This window comes from Plectropomus leopardus, chromosome 18, assembly GCF_008729295.1.
Source record: "Plectropomus leopardus isolate mb chromosome 18, YSFRI_Pleo_2.0, whole genome shotgun sequence".
NCBI lineage: Eukaryota > Metazoa > Chordata > Actinopteri > Perciformes > Serranidae > Plectropomus > Plectropomus leopardus.
Window position 1 is genome coordinate 17,705,909 of NC_056480.1, and position 23,628 is coordinate 17,729,536.

The 23,628-nt window shown below is 40.4% G+C and overlaps 1 protein-coding gene across 2 annotated transcripts in view; it reads left to right on the forward strand.

The window, feature by feature from the left end:
• elp2 (elongator acetyltransferase complex subunit 2) overlaps positions 1-23,391 on the forward strand; it is a 39,163-nt gene extending 15,772 nt beyond the window's left edge. The window contains exons 11-23 of one of the 2 annotated variants that reach the window (XR_006106800.1): positions 3,712-3,843; positions 4,972-5,121; positions 6,344-6,535; positions 7,866-7,935; positions 8,137-8,232; positions 9,811-9,868; positions 11,549-11,621; positions 12,637-12,829; positions 16,745-16,866; positions 17,024-17,166; positions 18,683-18,796; positions 19,379-21,103; positions 22,944-23,391. Coding sequence is in view for 1 of the 2 variants with exons in the window: in XM_042506706.1 (XP_042362640.1) it covers positions 3,712-3,843; positions 4,972-5,121; positions 6,344-6,535; positions 7,866-7,935; positions 8,137-8,232; positions 9,811-9,868; positions 11,549-11,621; positions 12,637-12,829; positions 16,745-16,866; positions 17,024-17,166; positions 18,683-18,796; positions 19,379-19,574 (1,539 nt within the window). In the remaining variant the exon portion in view is untranslated. Of the gene's footprint in view, positions 1-3,711; positions 3,844-4,971; positions 5,122-6,343; positions 6,536-7,865; positions 7,936-8,136; positions 8,233-9,810; positions 9,869-11,548; positions 11,622-12,636; positions 12,830-16,744; positions 16,867-17,023; positions 17,167-18,682; positions 18,797-19,378; positions 21,195-22,943 lie in introns of those variants that run through there. The other variant, XM_042506706.1, reaches the window with a different exon arrangement.
• The last annotated feature ends 237 nt before the right edge of the window (positions 23,392-23,628 follow it).

Below are 23,628 nucleotides of genomic sequence, written 5' to 3' on the forward strand. Positions count from 1 at the left end.
TCAGAATTGTGCTCTGTTGAACCTGAAATCAAATGATGCGTGTGCTCTGGCATTACATGACACAAATATGTCCTGACAGGTGTATTGGTCAGGACCTAAGGAAGCTCAGTGTTAAGTGTGAAGATGTTTAAGTAGTTCTTAAGAAAGATGGAAGCAGCAATACCTGAGCCCAAGCAATCTGCCCGTGCCAAACTGACACGTTTTGAACGGGCACTGCAATAGTCAGCAACAATTTTGATAATTCATTAATTGTTTACAGCAACTCTGATAAATATTTTTACATTAACAATGATTGAAATTATTACATATAAATGGATTGTGTTGCTCAGTGTGACAAAAGACATCAACATCAAGAGAAATTGAAGGGAAGAAGATTCTCAGTGTGTCAGACGGAAAGTATTTCAGCTTGAAAAGTTGATTTGAAAACCTATACTCCACACTGTATGGGTTTTCCCGGCTTGGCTAAGCTCATTCAGAACCTATCACCCTCTTTCTCTCCTTCCAAGAATGATATATGCCTTCCCTTCTTTTCTGTCCTTGTTCTATTCCTCCCCCATACCCCCGCCGGCCAGCGATAAGGCGCGCCGTGCATCCATATTGTTCCTCCACTCGTAAACAAGACAGATGATGGCTTTTTGCCTCTGTGAGTTTTTGCATGATTTACAGGCAGGCTCTTGTGTGCAGAATTTTAAAATCAATCTGCTTAATGTTGCATCTCGTTCTCTCTCAATCTCGCCATCTATGTCTCTACCTGACTGTCTCTCTTTCCTCGCTGTCTGTCTCTCTCTCTGTGTGGATGGCTCGAGGATCGTGCCATTCAAAGCGAAGGCGTGCCTTTATTGCTGCCATTAGTTCCGCTGTGTTTCAGCCTGCAGACAGGCGTTATTTTGAAGGTCATTGATGACCAATGCAAGCTCCCTAAGAAGGCCGGATGATTGAGGACACCACTTTACTGCCACGTACAGTAGACATAGTGAAGATGTGTGTGTGTGTGTGTCTGCTGGTGTGTTTGTGTGTAGCCTTTCAACGTGTTTGTTTTACATGTAATTGATGCATGTACATTCTTGTGTGTTTCTCCAGCAGTTTGCCTCAGGTCACTGCCGCAGCAAAACATACTCTCACTCTGCCTACCTGCCTCAGGAAAAGATAACAGGCCAAGCTGTACATCTCTCCAGATTTGAATCATTGGAGTGTGAATTTAGCACTTCTCATATTTCCTCGCAGCCAATGTCCATATCATTTAAGGCACAAGCTAATTAAAGATGGAGGAGATATAATATAGCCGTATCTTGATACAGTCCTCAGTGCTGCTGAGGGAGCAGTGTAGAGCTCTCTAGGGTTGGTTCTGCTGCTATCGATTTGAATAGATCTCCCCTCTGGGTCCAGTTTACCTCCAATGCCTCAGGGCCCGATAAAGCTTTTAATTGTTTGAATTCCTCAGTGAGAAGTTGGCCCAGTCAACAGAATAGTCTCAAAGTCCTTGAATGAACAGTTTCCCTTTGACTGGTTAACTATTGATGTATAAACTCACATAAGTGAGTGGATAGGAATGACGATTTCTGACATGACTTTAACTGAAAGCTATGATTTTAATTGTCTCTTCATGATAGGGGTGGGTGATATATCGATTATACTCAATGTACCATGGCTTATTCCATGAGGGATCTGTAAAATGACTATATCCTTAACATAGAGTATACATTTTTGTAAGCAACTGGCATAAGACTTGCCTTGGTGTTTTGTCTCTCTCCCTCTCATAGACACAAAACGAAAAAAAAAAGACTTACAAACATAATGTGTCACATGCATTCTCCCAGGTGATAGTTGGCCAACCAGCAATTTCTGGGGCTGAAAATGACGCCAATAAACAAGCACCAAAATATGCGGTTTTTATTTTATTTTATTTTATTTTATCTAACCTTTATTTGACCAGGAATAGTCCTGTTGAGATTCAGAATCTCTTTTCCAAGGGTGTTCTAGCCTCGACAGCAGCATGATGAATTTACATAACATAAAAGAACAAGTAGACTAAAAACACAACAGCAAATGTTAAAACAAACAGCATCAGAATTCACACACAGGCAGGAAACTTAAAACAAACAATCATTTAACTTTTTTTTTACTTTATTGTCGCAGTAGTTTATTTAGTAGTTACATATTTCAGTACTCTGCAGTAGTTAAGAAAAGATATCAAAAATAGATATACAGAGATATATATTTTGTATTGTGATATAGCCAAAAAATATTGCAACATTATTTTTAGGCCATATTGTCCAGCCCTACTTCATGCAGGAGTATAGACTTACTCTCTTTTTCCTTGTACAATTTAGGTACAAATATTGACAACTCAAGGATATAAAAGCTCTCAGTTGCTTAAACAAGAATTCCTGTGGACTAATTTCTACATTTTTTTAAGTTATTTCTGTCTAGTGCCATAATCCTGCATTGAAAAACTGCTGGTTATGCAAGCAGCAGGATGAGATATTAATATTGTCTTGTTTTCTCTATTCTAGTATGTAATTTATTTTCTGTATGGATATTAATGTCATTGAAAGGAGGAATGAATACAGATTGTAATTCAGTTTTAACATTTTTAGAACTAATTAGAAGGTTTTTATATTACAGTATTACTGAATATTGTCAGTTTTTAGTTGTAATCCTGTTTTGCCTCCTACACTTCTGTTTACCTTAAATGCACTGGTTTATTTCGGGTTTTTTTTCTTCCCTGCTTTGACAAAAACCAAAACCTAAATGAACATAATATGAGTTAGAATGACCTCAGATCATACTGAGTTTAAACAAGTGAATTTTCATTTGTCATCAAAATGGGCTTTAAGCCCCAGGTAGTGATTTGAATCCATAAAATTCAGTACAGAATTGTCTGACACACAATAGCAAGGTATCTGAGATTTCACAGCTGGTTAGTATCCAAAAGGAGTCATTTTTATCCTAGCATTTTCTCTGAGATGAGTGGCAGTGATTTAGGTATTTTTAAATGTGGAAGCTCAGACCCCATGGACCATCCATGTCCATGGGACCTTAACTGTCTGTGTGATCTGTCCTATGAGCATGACACAGAGGTCACACACTCACCCAAATCCAATTTATGTAAATCCTTCTGGGTTCTCAGGCTTTGCTATTTTTCATGATTATTTGTTTAGTGTGATATGCTGCGCCACAATTGCTTTCATTTTGTATTAGACAAATGTATTTTGTTAGAAAAACACAACACAGTTTATTCAGCTCTAATAAGTACCATTTTGCATAATTTCTCATTTGACTTGTCAGCTTAATTTGCTGTTTTTTTCCAGCCTCTACCCACCATTATGAGAGCTGTTAGCTAATAAGTCTTGGAGGGAGACTGAAAACAGACTTAAGAACTTTTTCTCCCTCGCTCCACTAATCTTTTCTGTAAATCTGAGCCTGAAGATTTACACTGAACCCAGGTGTTTGACAGAACAACAGAAAGGCGTTAAACTGCATTTCTGAATGTCATATACGAGAGGCGAAGGGGGTGAAATTCATAATACACAGAAATAGTGAACATAACCTAATTTACTTGTCTGCAGCAGCTCAGTGATTCTGACCCTGAAACCAAATGTTCTTCACCCTCCTGATGTCAGATACAAGTGTAGAAAAGGCAGAAGAGTTGATGCTTCTTATCAGTAATTATTGTCCCCACAACATGTTCTTTTTTGTCTTTCACACCAGGTGCGTGTAGGAGAGGTTGGTGGCAACACTCTGGGTTTCTACGGTTGCCAGATGAGTCCTGATGGCTCCATGATTGTGGCTCACGCTTTTCATGGGGCACTTCATCTCTGGTGCAAAGACCAAGACAAAGAGGTGAGCCTTAGTTACTCTTAAAGCCCATACACATCAGAGGAGTAGTGGCAGAATGAGAGGAAATAACTCATCATACCAGCAGGTGGCTGTAGTCTGTATATGTCATTAAAAAGGGAAGTGGAAGACTGATATGAGGATTCAAGATGCTAGTTAGCCAGTGAGCACATTAGCAACACAACTTGAAAGAAGCTGGCGAACAATAACACAAACAATAATGAATCGTTCCTGTTACAGAGCTCAATGGCTGAAAACGTAATCTTATCTCATGTAAAAAAAGCTATTTTCAATCTCAAGCCTTCTTGACGTTGGCCATTTGTTTGCTGTCATCACTTTCGTTTCTCTTCTTCTGTGCTGAGCTGAACTGCCAGTGAGAATCATTTCACTCAACACAATACAACTTGCTGCATTGGCTGCAAAAGAGCCAACAAGGGCCAACAAGGGCCAACAAGGGCCAACAAGGGCCAACAAGGGCCAACAAGGGCCAACAAGGGCCAACAAGGGCCAATGGTGCAGGGGACACTGCAAAAACTAGGCTGCCAGAAGACTGTCGACCATTGGCTTGGTGTGTCAGGGCCCTTAAACTTTCAAACTAATATAATGCCAGTATTTTGTTTTGTTTCAGTTAACTCATTAAACTTGTTTTTTGCATTTGCACAAAATCTGTACAACTTTCCCTAAAGCTCTCAAATTGCATGTGTGTTTGAAATAAGATTTAAAGTTAGCTCATTGCTACACAGCTAAACTGTGTGAGGGACAGCGGTTAGTGCAATTAGTCACACCCAGTCTCCTGTCTGCCACTCAATTTGACTGGCTTTGCATGTGTCTTTGTTGGGTGTCCCTCAGAAGGAGTGGCAGGTGTGAAGTCACTACACAAGTTCAGAGATAACTGCAATTCAATTACACCGGCTCGGAAGGTGAATTTAAAGTAAAGCACAAACCTGAAGGTGCTGATAACTAATATAGATGTTTCAAAGGAGATCGACTTCTCAGACAGCAACACGTAAATTATAATCACCCACTCTGGTGTAGTTGCCAATTATACTAAGTGATGTGTACGCAGAGGGGAATTTAAATTGGAAATCGCAGGTTAAAAGTTGTAAACTGACCACTGCAATGCTGTGTGAGCAGGGAGAGTGGAGGCCAGGGGTTGTGATATCGGGCCACTTTAATGCGGTCCAGGACCTGAGCTGGGATCCTGAGGGTGAATTCATCATCAGCGTGGGCTCGGACCAGACGACCAGACTCTTCACTCCATGGAGGAAACAAGATGCCAAACAGGTAAAAGGGGCAGTAATCATCTATAATATGTTGTCCGGTTACTGGGATTTTACACTTCAATACAATAATACAATACTAGTATTAGAAAACTATGCAAAATACCCAAGAATAAAATAAGACAATAGAGGCAGAGGGCCATAGTGATGATTTAAAGGGATTACTTCTGTATGAGTGACAGAGATGTGACATAGTCAGTGAAATAGCACTTTCTTTGCAATGTTTCTTATTGACAAGTCGAATGAAGGGTGAAGCGGACACAAGTGCTGATAGGCAAATGTATGCTCAAGGGCGCTTCTACATACATTTTTGGCTAGCTGTGGGTGTGGTATTGACAGCTCCAAAATGATTGAGAAACAGATGTACACATGGCTTTATAAATCTGTCAAGAAGAATATGCATGCACATTTCTGTCTTTGTGCGCACACACAGTTCTAGAGATGAATCTACGCAGTTTCATGCGATGGCATCATGTCGAGATCTTGATTTTTGGTTTCTCTATTTCTTCTGGTCTTCTGCGAGCAATAGTTACTTAGTATGCTTCTCTCTCCCTTTAACATCTGCCACTTGTGTTAATCTTTGTGGGATATATTCTTCACCAAATATATATACGTCTTGCTGCATTTTGTTAAAATATGTTTAGGTGCTGTCTCTAATTGAATTTTAGTAAAGTAGGTTGGGACTTAATAATTAAGAGTTTCTTATTGGTGATTTATTTCTGAGGGAACGGAATAAAGACTTAAGATACAGGGATTGATTGATAGCATGAAGCAAAAAGCTCTTCGCCCACGTCTTACTTCACCTCAGGTTTATCCACATGAAAATGTTAGAAGGGGCGTGAAACATGCCAGTTTGGCATCCAGTTAAAGGTGGAAACATAATGAAGTTTCCAGTCTTCATTACATTATTGAAGATGCCAGTTTGGAATATTGCCACCTTATGCTGTTGCCAAAGAGAATCCGGTCATTGTTGCAAAGCCTTCCATCTTTTCTTGTGAGAACACTTTGCATCTTAAGCTGGAAATGATAATTTAAACAGGAGAATCAATGTTGTGTTTGGCTTGCTTACAAACGGCTAGGTGTAGGGCCAAGAAGCCCAGTTCCACGACATCAGAGATCTGTTGAGATGCTGGCACTTTGCCTGGCAACCACATGCAGCTGGTTGGGATCCTCATGACCAGATCTACATCTTTTATAATATTTTTCTGTGCCTTTTTTACCTGCAGGCAACCTGGCATGAAATCTCACGGCCGCAGATCCATGGATACGACATGCAGTGCCTGGCAATGGTTGGAAGGTTTCAGTTTGTATCAGGAGCTGATGAGAAAGTCCTACGGGTGTTTCAAGCACCTCGTAATTTTGTTGAGAACTTTGCTAGCATCTCGGGGACCTCAAGAGAAAAGCTGTTGACATCTAGTGTGAGTTCCAAATAAAATTAGTCTATTTTTATGTTTTGAAATTATTCACTACGTGACAGCATACCAAAAGTAACCCCAAAACATCTACATTGTCCCTTATTAGAATATCTTGAACTTATTTTTTATTAATTTTGGGCCTTAAAAGTCATTAGTCTTGACTTAGAATTTGTGAGGTCTTAATTGTCACAAATATTTTGTGTAATTTTTATTTATCCATCTTTTAATTTCTTTTTGTCAAATGAGTTAAGTGCTTTTGCGTGAAAGTCCACATTTCTGATGTAACAAACCTTTAACTCTTCCACTGAACCTAATACTGTCTTTTACTTTCACATGCACACAATACTTGAACCTAACTGCTGGCAAATTGTAGATTAACTCTAACTCACTCTAATATTCCTACATAAAACCTACTGCTGCACTACGGTACCACATACATACTACTTACCTTTATGCTTATCTGCAGCGCTTATTTAAGAAGATTATTTTATCCAAAAATTAGTTATAAATTTTGTTAAATTATCTTGAAAAAGTCTTAAAAAGCATTAAATGTAAGCATCTGATACCTTCAGACACCCTGATTTAAGTAGTTCTTATCACGCTGATGTATGTTCAAGTGTTCATTTTTCGGATAAGTTTGGTTTTAATAAGTTATTGATGCAGTAAAAATGTGGCTGTGACATTATGATTAACAGCTACATGTGCATAGTGGTGTGCCTGCTTTAAATGGCACCATTCCAGATTGGTCAGACGGATGTTGATGGGAACTTGACATTGCAGACATTTCTGTTAGGCAGACTTGAACTTACGTTGACATCACCAGAGCAAGATGGCAGCAACCATATCAGGGATATATTGGGTTCATTTTTTTATCTGTGGACTGAAGCTTAGGAAGCTAAGAAAGACAGTAATACTGGCACAGTAAACAAGAGAGACACAAAAAAGATGTTAAAACAATCTATTTGATTGTATTTCCAACTTTGCTGTGCAACAGTTTTGTGTGGAAAAAAAATAAAAGCCTGTCCCATATAGACGCCTGTCCTAAATATAAGCCTGTTGAAAGAAATCAGTGGTTTAAGCAAATAATAGCCCAGGCTATTAATTTAAAGTTTTACAGTACAGTCAATTGTAGAAATAGTTGATTGATTAAATCCATGAGCTTTAGAGTGCTCTGAACAAATATCAGGTCTCACTAAAACTTTCTTTGTAGTCTCTCTTTCACTTTTTTTCCAACTGGAAAATGTGCTGAGTCGACACCTACATAGTTATTGATGTGTGTGTGTGTGTGTGTGTGTGTGTGTGTGTGTCCTTTCATTTATCTGCTGGTTACCAGGACTCTGCCAACCTTCCAGAAGGAGCCAGCACACCTGCCTTGGGTCTGTCCAACAAGGCTGTATTTCAAGGTAAAAAACTTGCTCAGCTCTGCACGTGAATGTTTCAGCACTCTGTGTTGGAGCCGATATCTGATTAATTTTTCATGAGCTCCATACAGCAGTTTAAGAGAGCTGCGCCTTTAATTGAGAGTTTGTTTAGGTATTAAATTCCTTATAATATAATGTTGAAATAGTCAAATATATTCAGAGAAATGTCATTTTAATTTACAGGTGACCTTGCCCCAAAAACCAATGAAGAAGAGGGACAGTTCAGCAGTGTTTCTGATCAATACCAGGAGTCTTACTTCCACCCTCTAATCATGACTGGTACTGTAAATCTGCAAAAAACAACCATCCCAAGTATTTTCCCTACATGACTTTGTTATTTCTAAGATTTAGTAGTCGTCTCGGTAAATCATCATTTAATTTGAACCTCCCTGATAAATCATTTTAGAGCCCAAATGCATCTCTGTCTCCTCCGCAGTCTGATAGCCTGATTCGTATTCCTCATTGCTTTTCGACTCGGCAGCCTCAGTACACATTTAAGAGATCCAGTCTGCCTGTCGCTAGATGTTCTTATAAGAGACAATTATGTGCGGCCAGACGGACAGTTCGTCATTACGGCTCTCGCTGTGCTATACTCCCACAGTGCCTGAGATCTGCTGGAGGCCGATGGTATTACAGCAGGAGACGGGATGAGAGAGAAGGAGTGGTGGGTGATTGAGGAGGAATAAAAGGTGTCACGGAGTGTTATTGTGAACAGAGGCAACTAGAAAAAGCAGGATAAGTCAGGAAAATTGTCGGTTTTTCTTACAAAATTTGAAAAAAACTCTTTAATTCAAGGTTGGTTGGTTTTGGAGCAGTAATGGCATTGAGTAAATGTGCAGAGAGGAAACAGAGGTGCACAGAGGAAGCAGAAACAAAAGGCGAAATAGAGAAACTAGTTGTAGGAAAAGGGGCAGATGGGAAAAGGATGAGAGTCGAATGAAGAGAACGTAGCATGGCGTGTTAAAACCCCTGGGCTACAGGGTGTCAAGGGCTGTCATCAGCATGATTGAAGCCACTCCTTAATCTACAATGCTAATTAGAAAGCAGGCTTATGTGATTGCAAAGTTTAAGTATCGATGACCCCGGGCTATATAGGGAGCAACCAAGTGCGGAGACTGTTGTTAACAATGCATTTTTTCCTCGTTTGATTGGCTTCCTCAGGCAAGGAGACGAATTAATAATTAGGCAAAATGGGAACCCGATGACCAACAAGAGAAAACACGGGGAGTGTAGCTTTCAATTACATGCAACACGACGGCTGTGCGGGCTTGTGCAGAGCCTGCGGTGTGAAGGAGAGGATTGGCACGGGGCTACATTTGATCCCCCTCAAAGCCAGCAGCCGTTAAGAATTGGGAGATAAAGCTGCAGTTGTTTCAAAATAGCTTTTTTTTCGGGGAAAAAGCGGCAGGGGCTGAGGATTTCATGCAAGCTAAATGCTAAAAGAGGCTGCATGTGAATGTGAGAGAACATTGTCTCCAGGCGATCAGTCGTGTTCTCCGTCTACCATGCAGTTTTTACTGCACTCTTTTCCGTCTGTCTTGTGGTTCTTGCTCTGTCTTTCTGTAAGCCTGTCACACACACACACATGAACACATTCAGGATGCTATCTGTCATTCTTTGGGTTAACAGAACAAGGATTAAAAGGGGGGAAATTATAATAGCCACTTGGGTGTAATCCTCATTTAGTAAATTGGAAACTGGGTGTGTTTGAATTTTAAAACAGCTCAGTTTTCAGGGTCTTGCAAATGACAGTTATGTAAGGATTTTAAAGTTAACTCTGTGTGTGTGTGTGTGTGTGTGTGTGTGTGTGTGTGTGTGTGTGTGTGCGTGTGCGTGTGTGCGCGCGTGTGTGTGTAGAGCCCCCACCAGAGGATCATCTTCTCCAGAACACGCTGTGGCCTGAGGTCCAGAAACTGTGAGTATCCAAATGTATCTCCGCTAACAGCACATCCAGACCCCCTCATATTGTCTCTAGTTTCAGTTACCTGCTGGTACAAAAAATCTATTCTATCAGATATTGTTTATACCACCAGTGTTCTGGTTTATGGTGATCTGTTATACATAAATGCATCTGCACATTGCTTGCATGTCAGATGCTGCATATCATAATGCACTGAAATTTGTTACAGATTGTAAAGCTGTCACTCATCCCTGTACACTTAATTCCAGAGCTGAATGGCTTTATTTGACCTTTCAGAGGCTCAGTCACTGGTATTTATGCATTTACAAAGCCGTACTGGGTAAACTACCTTCATACATTTGCAATTTGATTGAACAGAGATCTGACTGCAGCTATAGTCTGCAATCTCAAGATTTGGTTCTGTTGTCTGTTCCCTGTGCATGGACTCAGCGGGAAAGGGGCACTGCAATGTGCTCTGCTCCCTGGTCTCTCTGCTGGATTTTAAAGCTCTCATAAGTACAAGGGTGAATGAATCAGTTGGTACTCGACATTGTGCATAGGTTTTTAATGTTTAATAATCTTTTATGTTTTTATTGTGGTTGGTGTATATAACTGTTCATATGCTGCTGTCTTGGCCGTATCTTTCTTGAAAAAGAGATTGTTGATCTCAACAAGACTTACCTGGTTAAACATGGATTGAATAAAAAAACGTATATCCAGAGTCCTAAGACATAATAAAGTAACAGTTTCCACCAGATATTTGTTTTTTTTTGTGCTTCCTTTCCCTTTAAAGACATCAAAGATACCATATTACTCTTAATGAAGCAACATTTCCAGATGGGATGGTTTGGTTTTGCCCACAGGGTTTATTGTAACTGAATATAACGGACTTCCCGAAAGCTCTTGTTGTCTCCCTCCTTGTACTCATCAGCCAATCAGATTCCAGCTTGCTGCCGTCCCATGAGCCCCCTCTCCAGGCTGAATATATTGCCTCCATTTGCGGCCAATGTTAAATCCATTTACCTGTCAATCTGCCATAAACATGACATATGGTGCGGCCGTTTATTCTAGGTGCGGGCATTGTGTGTGTTGAAAAAGCATTTTTCTACCTCCATTTGGCTTCAGCCCCCTTGAATCATTTAGTGCATAATAGAAACATTAAAATGAGTAAGTGGCCGGATTATTTTTGTGGCATAAATAATACCTCTCAGCGTCGCGGCCAAATTGCTGCAGCGTTTGAAAGCTTCGTGGTTCGGGAGGAATTTCTCTCTCATTGAGTTGCAGGCGGCGATTTCACTTTGTTGACTCGTTGACATTTTACAAGCAGGTGATAGTCAGCAAGCTAAAAGTAATTAGTCTGCGAGTGATTAGCCAGAGCATCATCATTGTTCATCTCTGTCAGCGGGAGAAGGGCCAGTCATCGCAGATCAGTATTTTAATTTCACACTCTGTCTGCTTATTTACCTGTCAGCAAGCAGCGATGGCTCGAGTCTAGAAGCTTGTCAGGGTGACGCTTTGGAATAACAGAATACTTAATTTACTGTCACACTGGGAGCATTTCCTTTGTTGTCGTCCTCCCTTCACACGTCTGTCTTTCAGCTGCTTCCTGTCCTTCCACATGTTCAGTGTGGCTGTTTACTTTGAATACTTTTTATGATTAATGTCTGAATGATTGTCCTCCTCTGTCTCCTCTAGGTACGGACATGGCTTTGAGATGTTCTGTCTTGCTTCAGACAGCGCCAGGGCATTGGTGGCGTCTGCATGCAAGGTCAGTGTGATAAGATTGAGGCCAGAGACCACTTCACACCCCCCCCTCCCCCCACAACCTCAGCAAAGGGCAGTAGATCAGATAGTAGAGAGCATCATGACATATTCATTCTGCATGCTCATATTCACACACAAAGTAGAGAGAGAGCACTGTCAGTCAGGTATTGATAGTACCTGCCTTGTTCTGCAAATTGATTGTGCACAAACACACAGCTGTTGGCCACCACTGATGTGTTTCTGTCTTCCAGTAGCATTCAATCACTACACTTCACTGTAACCACATCCTCATTAATATGTTTTTTTTTTTTTTTTTTAAAAGGCGTTTTAAACCAAAATCGATCTTGGTACACACAAGCATTTCACTGAAGCATTTAGTCAACAGGAGGCAGGTTGTCTACTCTGTGTTTAGGAGATTTCTTTGCTCAGACCTGTGACGAGGCAGAACTGTTATTGAGAGTTACATGTAGAAGGTTTTTAAGGTGGTCAAAAACAGATTGGAAGGCACTGCAGAGCAAATATAGTGACTTATTCGAGCAATATCCATATAAGAAGGATGAAATGACAAAAGGTATCTAGACCTAGCTATAATGTTTTGACCTTGCCCGTTGTGACTGATAAGAACCAATCAGGAAGTGAAAGTGGGTGTCTGCATCATCAATTTCAGACATTTCTGTTTCTGTCCATCCAGATGAAAACACGACCCCAGTTTTCAAACTAGATCATGGTCAGCAGTGTTTTCTAAGGCCTCCATTGTAGGGGACTGGAAACGCTAGAGTACAGTACAGAGTACAGACTATGACTCTCTTTCTTTCTACCGTTCCTCTCCTTAAACCCTTTTGTTTTTCCAAATCTTTCTTTCCTCTGCATTTCTTTGCTTTATTCCTTACAGCCATCCTCATCCAACCTTTAAACTTTTATTTTATTTTTTACAAAAAACAAGCAAACTTGCTACAGCATTTTTTAGAAGATAAAATATTTTTTTCTGTAGATAAACTAATCTAAATCATCTCTTTCAGGCATCTAAAGCAGAGCATGCAGCAATTCTGTTGTGGAGTACAGCTACATGGCGTCAACTGCAGACACTGCCATGCCACACCCTTACCGTCACCCAGATGGCCTTCTCCCCTGATGCACAACTCCTATTGGCTGTTTCTCGTGATCGCACCTGGTCTCTATGGAGACGGGATCTGCCCACACCTGAAAGTCCAGGTGAGAAAGGGAAGGAGTTGTCACTAATAAAGAATTGTATCATTTATTTAGTTTTATAATGCAGCATAGCACAGGATGAGATAATAGTTCTTCATGGTGCTTTGCAAATAAAATTAGCTTGATTAAAAATGTGTTTGAGTGAATTTGAAGACAAAGACAATATTGGAGCCTTACTGGCAGACACCGGCTCCAAATTAATTAAAATAAGGTAAACCCACTGAGCAGATTTGTTCCAAATCAAATTCCAAGTCAAGCTGGCCTGATTAGAAGGACTCCCCTAATTAATACTGTGTAGAGCCAAACAAGTGATGCGTTGACTGAAAGTAGTCCAAAAAAGAGCTAATAAAGGAAGATTATGTATTAAAGTAGACCACATTTTCTCTGCATATTTATGTAAATAAACCAAAATATTAATTCCAATAACCTCCTCCTGTAACAGATGTATTAATAACTTCATTGCACATAATACTTTATATTGTAGGTCCAACAAAGCTTTTAAGTGGGCTACAAGAGCTTTCAGATGGATACTAATATGCAGAAAAAGAGCAGACACCTTCCTGTATACTTACTCAACCTCAGTTATTGCCGGAAGGCTTGTCAGTATAGCAGAGTTGCAACAGATTGCAATAGCTCATCAAATCCGTGCTTGACTGCATATCATGTCAGGATCAAGATGAGGAAGAAAACTATCAACACTGTGAATACATCTCTAGCTGTTCAACTCTTTTTTGAAGGAAAACAAACACAGTAGTGGTGTGGCTGCTTGTTGTTGGCCTTTGGTTGGTTTCGGGCTCCCGATACAGACACAACAATACAGCCCTTTGTTATTCTGACATGCTGCCAACATAAATCTAAAAGCCTCATTTGTGGCTCTCTACAACTCATATTGTCTGTTTTTTTTTTAACCTTTGACCTCTTTCAAACTTAACTTACTGGGGGCGACATTAATGGTTAAAGGTACAGATTTGTTTCTGGAAGGTCACATCAGTCAGTATCTGAAATTAAGTCTTCTCCAGAGCCGAACCCTAAATACTCCTCTGAAACTCAGCTTCTCATATCATAGTTTGCTGTTTGCATTTGATTTGAACATTTAATAGCATGTTACATCACTTTCTTTTTTTCTGTCTTTTGTCTGTGTGTCTGCACATGTCAATGTGGTACGAGATTCCCCCTCGTTATATAATTTGTCTGATGTACTTCCTCTAACAGCATCAGCATTTCTATCCTGCTCTAGTTCGGTTTTCTTTTTGTTCCATTTCAGCCATTTTCTTATAATTTAATCCATATTTGCTAATACCTTTTTATATACTATAAATACATCTTGTGTGATGATTAGAGAGTTCACAATAATAAAATAAAATTTGAACAAAAAAAATTACCCTTTTTAAAAATTAAAACCACATATTGCAGAACAATAATGCAGAGTAAAATGTAGCTATAAAAAAAACAATATGGTGGATGTTAGGAGTGTAAATCACAAGTTTCATAATTATTGAATATTATATGAATTCTTTGGAAAACTGTACAATATTTGCTGATGTGACAAAGTGCGCCACAATATGATTTGGATTCAGTGCAACTGACGGGCCTGCGATTGATATGAGATGACATAAGTAATATCCTCATTGCCTTTTTCTTGGCTACATAATGTTATCTGCACTGTTGAGGATGGAGGTGTGCTCCAACAGAAGTGGTGGCATTGATGCCATGGAAATTTCAAAATAAGGACACATCTGAAGATGACAGTATGCATCAAGGTTTTCACTTTGCATCTGTGATACTGCATCTTTAAACATATAATCAATATATTGATACAGATTGCACTATTGTTAAAGCCCTAGTAGATGTTGGGTACATCCTTGTCTCTGATTGACTACTCCTGATCTCAACATGCATGTGATCAATCATATGATTACTTTAGAGCTGCTCTGAAAGGTGACTCTTTGTTCACAGCACTCGTAAGTGCAGCTCTAGGAAGTTTGCTGGGGCGGCTGTGGCTCTGAGGTAGAGCGGGTCATCCCTCAATCGAAGGTCAGCGGTTTAATCCCTTGCTTCTCCAGTCAACATGGTGAAGTAACCTCGGGCAAGATACTGAACCCCAAATTGCTCCCGATGTTGCGTGGCACCATGTACGGTAGCCTCGGCCACCGGTGTTTGAATGTGTGTGTGAATGGGTGAATGTAACATGTAGTGTGAAAACGCTTTGAGTGGTCTGAAGACTAAAAAAGCACTATACAAGTGCAGTCCATTTACCATTTCAGTATGGGCCCAAATTGGGTACTGGACAGATGTGAGCTATCCACATTTAACACTGTTGTTTTTTTTATTGTTTCATTATATAAAAACAGTTATAAAACTCTTAGAACAAGATAGTTAAAGTCTGAAACAAATAAAAAAATACGCTCTGATATCTGATCAGTACTTCTGTTGGCTAATGTCCTGAGTTGGTAGAGAAAAAGTGAGATCTGTGCATCCCCACTTTCCATTCATCTCTTGCAGGGCCCCTGTTGTAAGCAACAGCGTGCTCCTGGAGAGTTTTTTTATATGAGAGTATCTCCGCACCTTGACTTACACAAATAATCCTGCATCCAAGGTGAGCCGAACACGACATTTAAACCTAGAGGATTACCTCCCACCTGCAACTGGTAATGCATCTCATGGATCTTTTGGCAGCTCAGGATGGTCTTAATGGGCGCTGGCAGAGGCTAAGCAGCCCTGCACTCTGCTGTTTGCTTGTATGGTGGACTGCGCTGATGGTGATGGGATGGTGTTTGCGAGAGACGGAGGGAGGGAGTGGAGGGTTTGGAGAGAAGGGGTCCCGTCTGTTCTGGTTGGCTGCTGAATCACTCAAGGTGATTGTGAAGAACACACACACACACACACACACACACACACACACACACACACACACACACACACACACACACACACACACACACAGTCTCACAGACCAGACCCAGGAAGGTTAAACGAAGTCAGAGCTGATCAAACAAACTGACTCCCTCTATTCTCACCTCTTCTGTGTCGCTTCTATTCCTCTCACCTGTTTTGTCCTCCTTCCTTCCTTTCCCTTCATCCTCTTTCTCTTCTTTCACATCATGGGTCACCACCCAGACATTTCATAAGGAGACACTGTTACATTGCTCTCCTCCCTTTTCTGCTTTTTTGTGCAGCTGTCAATCTGATCTGTGTAGCCTTTTCTTATGTGCTGCTCTCTTATCTTCTTAATGCATTTTGCTTATTGTGTCTCAACCGAACACATCTCTTCTTTCTCCTACTTTGCCTCTGGTCTCCATCCCTGTGAGGTCGAACTGAGCAGCCCACCGTGCCCCTCACAGTCCTCAGATGAGTGTTAATGGAAGGAGGTGCAACACCTGTGTGTCCCAAACAACACACCCACAAATGTGTGTGGGCTTTAACTCAGACTTTTGTGGTGACACTGTGGTTTTACTTGTGTACATGCCTGCTCAGTTGTGTGTGTATGTGAGTGCTGGTGGAGAGCAGCAGTGCTGCAGACGCGCAGACAGGCGGCTGCCACCAGCATACAAACAAGCTCTCTGGGGAAAACCAATCCGGGCTCTGAAATGACTTAGGCTGGGGAAATAAACAGCAGCCGGCCATAAACTAAAACTGACTGAAATGGAGGGCTGGAATGAGGTTCTCTGTCTTGTTTGGTTGTTTATTTGTCGCTTGGGAAAGCCTTTGTTGCCACAGAGCAGTGAGGTGAGGATCTTGACATGCTGACGTCATGCTACAATAATCACAACATAAAGTTTTGACTACCAGCTCATCTGTCAGCAGAAAGGAAGTGTCAAAGAAGTGTGACAAAACATATGTAGTGATGGGATTGATTATGGTATATTGAGTTCATTCCTTATTTAATCTGTGTACTTATTTGTGTTTGTATCCACACAGAGCCGCAGTTCTCACTGTACGCACACACGGGGAAGGGCAAAGCCATACACAGCCGAATCATCTGGTCATGTGACTGGAGCCCAGACAGCAAATACTTTGTGACCTCCAGTCGGGACAAGAAGGTAAATCTTTTCTTATAAAGTGGTAATAGTCATGGTAAGAAAACTGATGCACATTGAGGTAGTATCATAGTATTGTAATTAATATATTTTTGTTTAAAGCATCGATTACATTTTTCGATAGCTCATAAAAGTTTTTTTTGTGCATGTTTGTGTCCAGGTAATAGTGTGGGGACCATGCAGGTTAGAGGAATGTGGAGACACGATGCTTCCTCCTGAGATCAAACCATGTTCTTCCATCCTGGATGTGGGTGATTCAGCTACCGCTGTGGCTTTCTGCCCCGTACTCTGCTCTGATAACAGGTACACACACATTAAAGTCCTGTTTTCATTCAATTGTTAAGTGAATTTTAAGCAAACTTTTTAATTATGGGAAATTAAAAAAAATTAAGTGAATGCACATTAGGCATGTTTCCATCAACTGGGTTGAAGTGAATAAACTAGTCTTGAACTTGGCTAGAAATTGGGGTTATAGACTACACTTTACACATGGATGTAATCCACGAGTAAACACAACAGCGTAGAGGAAGTAGCACTCGGAAACAAATCGGAAACGAATAGTCGCCTTGGCCAACCAACCAATTTACGAGAAAAAAAAGGAGAGAGGTCTGTAGGAATTAGTTTCAATTGGGCATATTTGAATTACATGGGGCAAGTTTTGATCTCATATCAGCTAGTATTGGACATGTTTATGCTGTCCAGAGATAAAGACAAATTATGTCATTTTGGGAATATGCAGGAGGACGCCAATAGTGAAAACCCAGGATATATTAGTTAGAGTGATATATTTTCTACTTCAAAGCTTCCACAAAGGAGTCTCCATATGCCATTTAGCACTTTAACTCTGTTGACAAAGGCAAAACCCCCTCATCCAAACATAAAACCTTTTTGCTCATTTGAGGAGGTCTTAACAATTAATTTTCCCATATCAATACAGCTGATGCGATAGTCCAAAATGCACTTTAAAATACATTTATATTAGCAAAGCTATAGACACGCATACACACCTGTATGTTTCTATTTTTGTATTACGACCAATTTTATGAAAAAAAACTCTACTGAATCCAGCTGAAACTCATGACATTATCAGCCATACTCACACTATTCAAGTGATTGCTTATTTTATTTATATGTTATTTTATTTGAAAACCCTTAAGATAACTAACAACTTGGCACTTTGTCCATTTTTTTATTTCACTTAATGACATTACAGCAGATGTTCCACCTAGTGAAGAAGGGTTGAGGAAATTAGTTTAATTCTCTCCCTGCAAGCACGAATAGACAAAGCACTCCTTTTATTTTGGTCATAAAATATGTTGCTTTTAACAACAACAATCTATACTTAAATGCATGTGGGAAATTAGTAAGACTGCCAACTGTTTTAATGTAAAGTTGTTTGTAGTAATTATAACACACAAGGATGCACAGCAGAAGGTACCTGCTGTGTCTTAACACACGTGTCAGTAGGGAATGATGAAAATAACGAGACTACAAATCAATACTGAATATATTATTATGTAGACACAAAAAGCAGAAGTCTGACTTCAACATTATGTTTGATATTAGCATACTTAATTCAACAATAATGCACCAATATGACCTCAGGACATGATGGGCTGCATCATAGTATTGATATGTTGTAGGAGAGAGTAGTTTCTACCTTTTAAGCTCCTGATGAAACATTTTAATGTTGTTGGAATTTCATCAGTATCTCAAACATGTGGTGGAGTCAAAGTATGAACATTGTGCACAAATTGAGTTTTGTTTCTAGGCCATTGCCTTCTTAGGGCTTGAGCTGAGTTTGTGTGATTGTGTTTAGCTACCTGCTTGCCGTGGGCCTGGAGTGCGGCAGGATCTTGTTGTACAGGTGGAGCCCTAGCCAGGAGCCTGCTGGAGGACATGACTGGAGCAGCTGTGGAGAAACGGACATCTCGTATCCTTACAACACACACACAGTTCATCTGAAGTTCATAACATGCAACTTTGAAAGGCCTCCAGTGGCCGCTGGCAGCAGACGTAAATGACAATGTGTCACAGTAACAGTAGTGTGGCTTCAGTTTGATGTAGCTGGCGAGAGGCAGAAGCTCTCTTTTATGCTATAGAGAAAAAGGCAGCAGGCTGGTTTTGAATGGCTGTGTTTCTCTGATCTGGGCAGCAGTTGGGGGTTGAGGCATCGACAGGTACTTGTGCGTATTTGTGTGTGCTTTGTATCCCACATGGGTGTGTGAGTCATCGTCCGTGGAGCTCAGGAAGTGAACTGAAGACAGGTATCTTTGTTGTGTATTTTTAACAGGAAGCTTAAGCTCCTTGGACTTCAGTGCTGCTCACAACCATACTTGTGCTACTCATAAGATCAAGTGACAGAAGTCTGGGATTTTCTCAGTGTGTTTTGTCTGTGAGAAGTAGAAAAGGTGCAATGGTTAAGAGTGAGTTGCAGGCATTTCTTATGATTTTGTCTAATGCTAGTTCTGTCAGAGTATCCTGTTATTTCCCTTCATCACACGTGCTTCTGCAGACAAAGCCATGCTTTGACAGTCAAGAGGCTCCGCTGGAGGCCCAGGACTGGCCGAGTAGGCCGAGAGAACATCAAGATGGATGGACAGACTGACGGAGAGAGTGAAGTCGAGGAAGAGAGCTCCTGGGTCCAGCTTGCCAGCGCCAGCGCCGACCACTCTGTCAAAATCTTCAACATCAACAAACGGGCTCTTTAGCACCACCAACAGTGACACTATTATGTCTCTCACACGCAGAGAGACACTTGGACTGAGGGCCACAGGCCTGACTGCGGCACAAAGGCCACAGCTGCTCGCTGGCAAGCCGTTCACTTCCTGTGACAGCCAGTTAAGTCATGGGTCAGTCACAGGACAAACCCTCAGCACACATGGCCCGCAGTCTGTCTACACACAGCTGAACAGATTTGATGGGTGGAGGCAAGATGGTGAAAACACCATGGCCCAGGGGTGGTATTTTGCTTAGACACTTCAAAGTGCTTTAGATTCAGAGAAGACGACGCTGCTGGATATCTATACAGATCACATATTTAGACTGGATAGTAAAAAAATATTTATATGGTGAACGGAGGCTTTTCAGTAACAAATCAAGGAAGTTAATCTCACAGATGTATGATGTTTATTTGTTTTATGAAAGATTAATTAAATGTCTTTTGTATCCAAAATTTGACTGTCTATGGTCTAATAATGGAGGTCAAGTGATGTGAAATCACAAAACTCTTAAATACAAGAAGGTGCAAGAATGCAAAACATTAACAGTGTGAAGCAGAGCCATAATGTAAGGGAATACTTCACCTACAAAATGAAAATCAAATGACTGAATATCAACTACTCACCGCGTTAACTTGAATTAGAAGAAAACTTGTTTTTCTTGGAAGACTCAAAGGTGAACAAAGAGTCCAAAACCAAAAAAGTCTTGATGAATAGAAGTTATTGGGCTCCGCCTTTAACAACAGCCAAAGTAAAACAAAACATCCATTTAAAAACTCACACAACTTGTGAATTATAATTGAAGTCTCATTTATCCAGTCGTATGCTCAGTACTTCCCAAACACATGCATTTTTGTTAAAACCTTAGAATTTAAAACACCTCAGCATAAACAGTCACAGGCACCAATGAGAAGCCCACCCAGGCTAGCACATGCATTTCAACTCTCCTTGCCCACTTGTACGCTGAAGTGTTTTAAATTCTAAGGTTTTAGCAAAAAATGCTCATTTCACCTGGTAGAAGTATTTCTCCAAAGGACCATACATCACCTGTGTCTTAACATGTTTTAGCCTAATCACTAAATACTTAATATACATTACAGCTAACTAATTTTGCAAAACAGATGGTGAGACTTCATGTAACCATCATAAATAAAAGGTGAATTGCTACTTTTGGAACTTAAACCTTGGAACTTGAAAACACGTGACTTGGAGTGATGGATCACCAATCTTTAAATCTCCACGGTTCTGTTATATTGAATGGAAATGAATAGGAACCAGATAGACTAGTAAATCGACATTGAGTCAATTTTATTTATATAGCACTGTAAAGCCCCTATGGTGTCATCATGAGGATTTCTGGTAGGAGGAGGGGTGTCTATCCTGTGCTTCCCATGCAGCTCCACTGATTAGTAACTCAGCACACCTGGACCCAGTGTGCTGAAGTTACTTAAGCTCCTGCAGACAGCCAGCCAGCTCTCTGCCCTGGCTGACTCCACAGGCACGCCTTGGTTTTTCCTTTGGTAATGTTGGTTTGAGTTTTCCCTTTTGTTATGTTTGTACTCTACAACACCACACACGCATACACACATTCTACTCGTGCACTTGACTGATTGCCACATCCCATCATGTCAATATTTATGTTGCTGTTTAATTTGGTCTAATTTGGTTAAATTGCTTTGATAAAGTATTGTTTGAAAATTTGGCATGGTGTGGTCTCCCTTTTTGTTGTGACTGCTTGAGCCAGGTCATGACAAGCACCAAATCATGTCATAATTAACTTTGGACACTTTTCATATGGAGCTGCTGTAGACCATGCTCTTTAATTCATAAGTAGTTCCCAATATTTTTTGCTTGTTACCCATTTCAGCAGAGCTATGGTTATGTGTGAGCCCTCTTTACTGATTTCATTTGTCCACCAGTTGAAACCAATTAAACCAAAGAGTGAAATTATCTAGGGCTGCCCACTGAAAGTCAGACTGCATTAATTTTGAGTCGGGTTTAGCTCTAAAATCATCAAGTTATTAACATGGGAAAAAAGCAAGCAGAGAAAAATAGTTTTTGGGATGACATAGTGTCTACTTTTCAATCTGGTATTCATCTTGTGTCTCAGACTTACAACCCCTTGTGGGTTGGGTGTTAAACCTACATTTTGGGAACCACATCAGTGTGAACACTTACAGCATTTAGTATACACATTAATTGTTGTTGAGAAAATAAAACCTGGGTTTGGTCCATTTCAGGCAGGACTTTAAACATAACAGTAGATTAGGATCAACCAATGCAGGACTGTCCAGTTATTGAACGCAGCAGCTTTACATAGATTAAGGCATGTCTGCTTTTGGAGACTGAGCAGAGTTCTCAAGGACAGAGGACGACCAAATCTTGGATTTACTGTGGGCTCAGCTGAGTGTGCCGTCATTATATGTCAGCCATAAATTTACCTGCAGGAGATTGTAACTATCGGCCATAACTCTCTCTCTAATCATGTATCCTAGTATGTATGGTGGCATCAGTCAACCTGCGCCTCACACGCTCCCTCAGGAAACGGCTGTTTTTCAAATAATGAAATGAGGTTTTGGGACAATCCAGCCATATATCAAGGGGTTTTCCACACCATAGACAACATAATGCAATTATTGAGACATTATCAGTGATGTTTCAATTTAAACATGAATGATCATCTTGCTTGGGATTTTCATCAACACATTTGTGCAAGGAGCTCTGTGGGCTCTATGCCCTGACTAGCATACTAATACACAGGGCATATGCTCCTCTCTCAAATGTCCTCCCCAATGTGCCCTTGACCACTCGTCTTGATGAGGTCAGATTGCCATAATGTGGTACTGAGGAGGGATTAGAAACCACATCTAAAAATCTTAGAATGCTGCAGATTAATGGGAAAATGGTGATCAGTGGCACACGTATTAAACGACTGACAAAGGTTACTGAAACCTCAGACACACTGCTCTAGAAAGGGCTTTGAATTAGGGTATTCAGGGGAGATGAATGTATCATTATGCTTTTGTGTCAGGGTTAGTTTTCCTGTGTGAAAAGTTAGATGTTAATGGAGAACTGAAGCTCCTTTTTTTCTGGCATTGAAATGATGACATTTAAGCCTTTGTGAGATAGAACATATGTCAGAAAAAAATGTTTTTGACAGGAAAAGTTATACTTTAGTATGCAATAAAAAGTCACAGTATAGAATGCCAAAAAATATCATAGTATAATGTGTCAAAGAAGTCAGAGCATGTAGTTTTTCTACTGTAAGCATCAAATCTTCCATTTGTAATTCTTTGTATGCAGTATAACTGACCCCTATACATTTTTTGTGTTTTCTGTTAATACACTGGTAAAACACAGCCAGCATAATAAGGAAAGCCCACCAACGCCTGTACTTTTCGAGGAGGCTGAAGCAGGCTGGTCTCAGCGCTGGTGTCCTGACCTCCTTTAACCAGTGTGTGATGGAGAGCGCACTGACATCCTCCATCACTGTCTGGTATGGGATCTGCTCAGTGGCCGACAGGAAGGCGCTGCAGAGAGTGGTTAATTCTGCTCAAAAAATCATCAACAGCAGCCTCCTCTCCTTGGAGGACATTTATGTCAGCAGGTGCAGAAGCAGAGCTTCATGTATCAGAAAGGACATCACCCACCCAGCACACGAACTGTTGATGCCCCTCCCCTCAGGCAGAAGACTGCACAGCTTCAAAGTAAGAACAACAAGGCTAAAGTGCAGCTTCTTCCCAGAGGCTGTGAGACTCATGAACTCCTGACCTAAAGTCTGTCTACTGCACTTTGATTCACTGCTGCTATTAACATGCTGCTTGGTTTTTAACTGTATTTTTTTAAATATAGGTTTTTAGCTTATTTATTATTATTTATAAAATCTATTTAAGCAACTATTATTTATTCTGTACGTTGCTGGACCTTGGAAATTAATTTCGTTCCTTCATGATTTTGACATGTTTTAAATGAAGATAATCTGAACTGAACTGTATGTCGAAAAATGTCTAAATATGACATGTTGAAAAAAGGTCTGAAAACCACA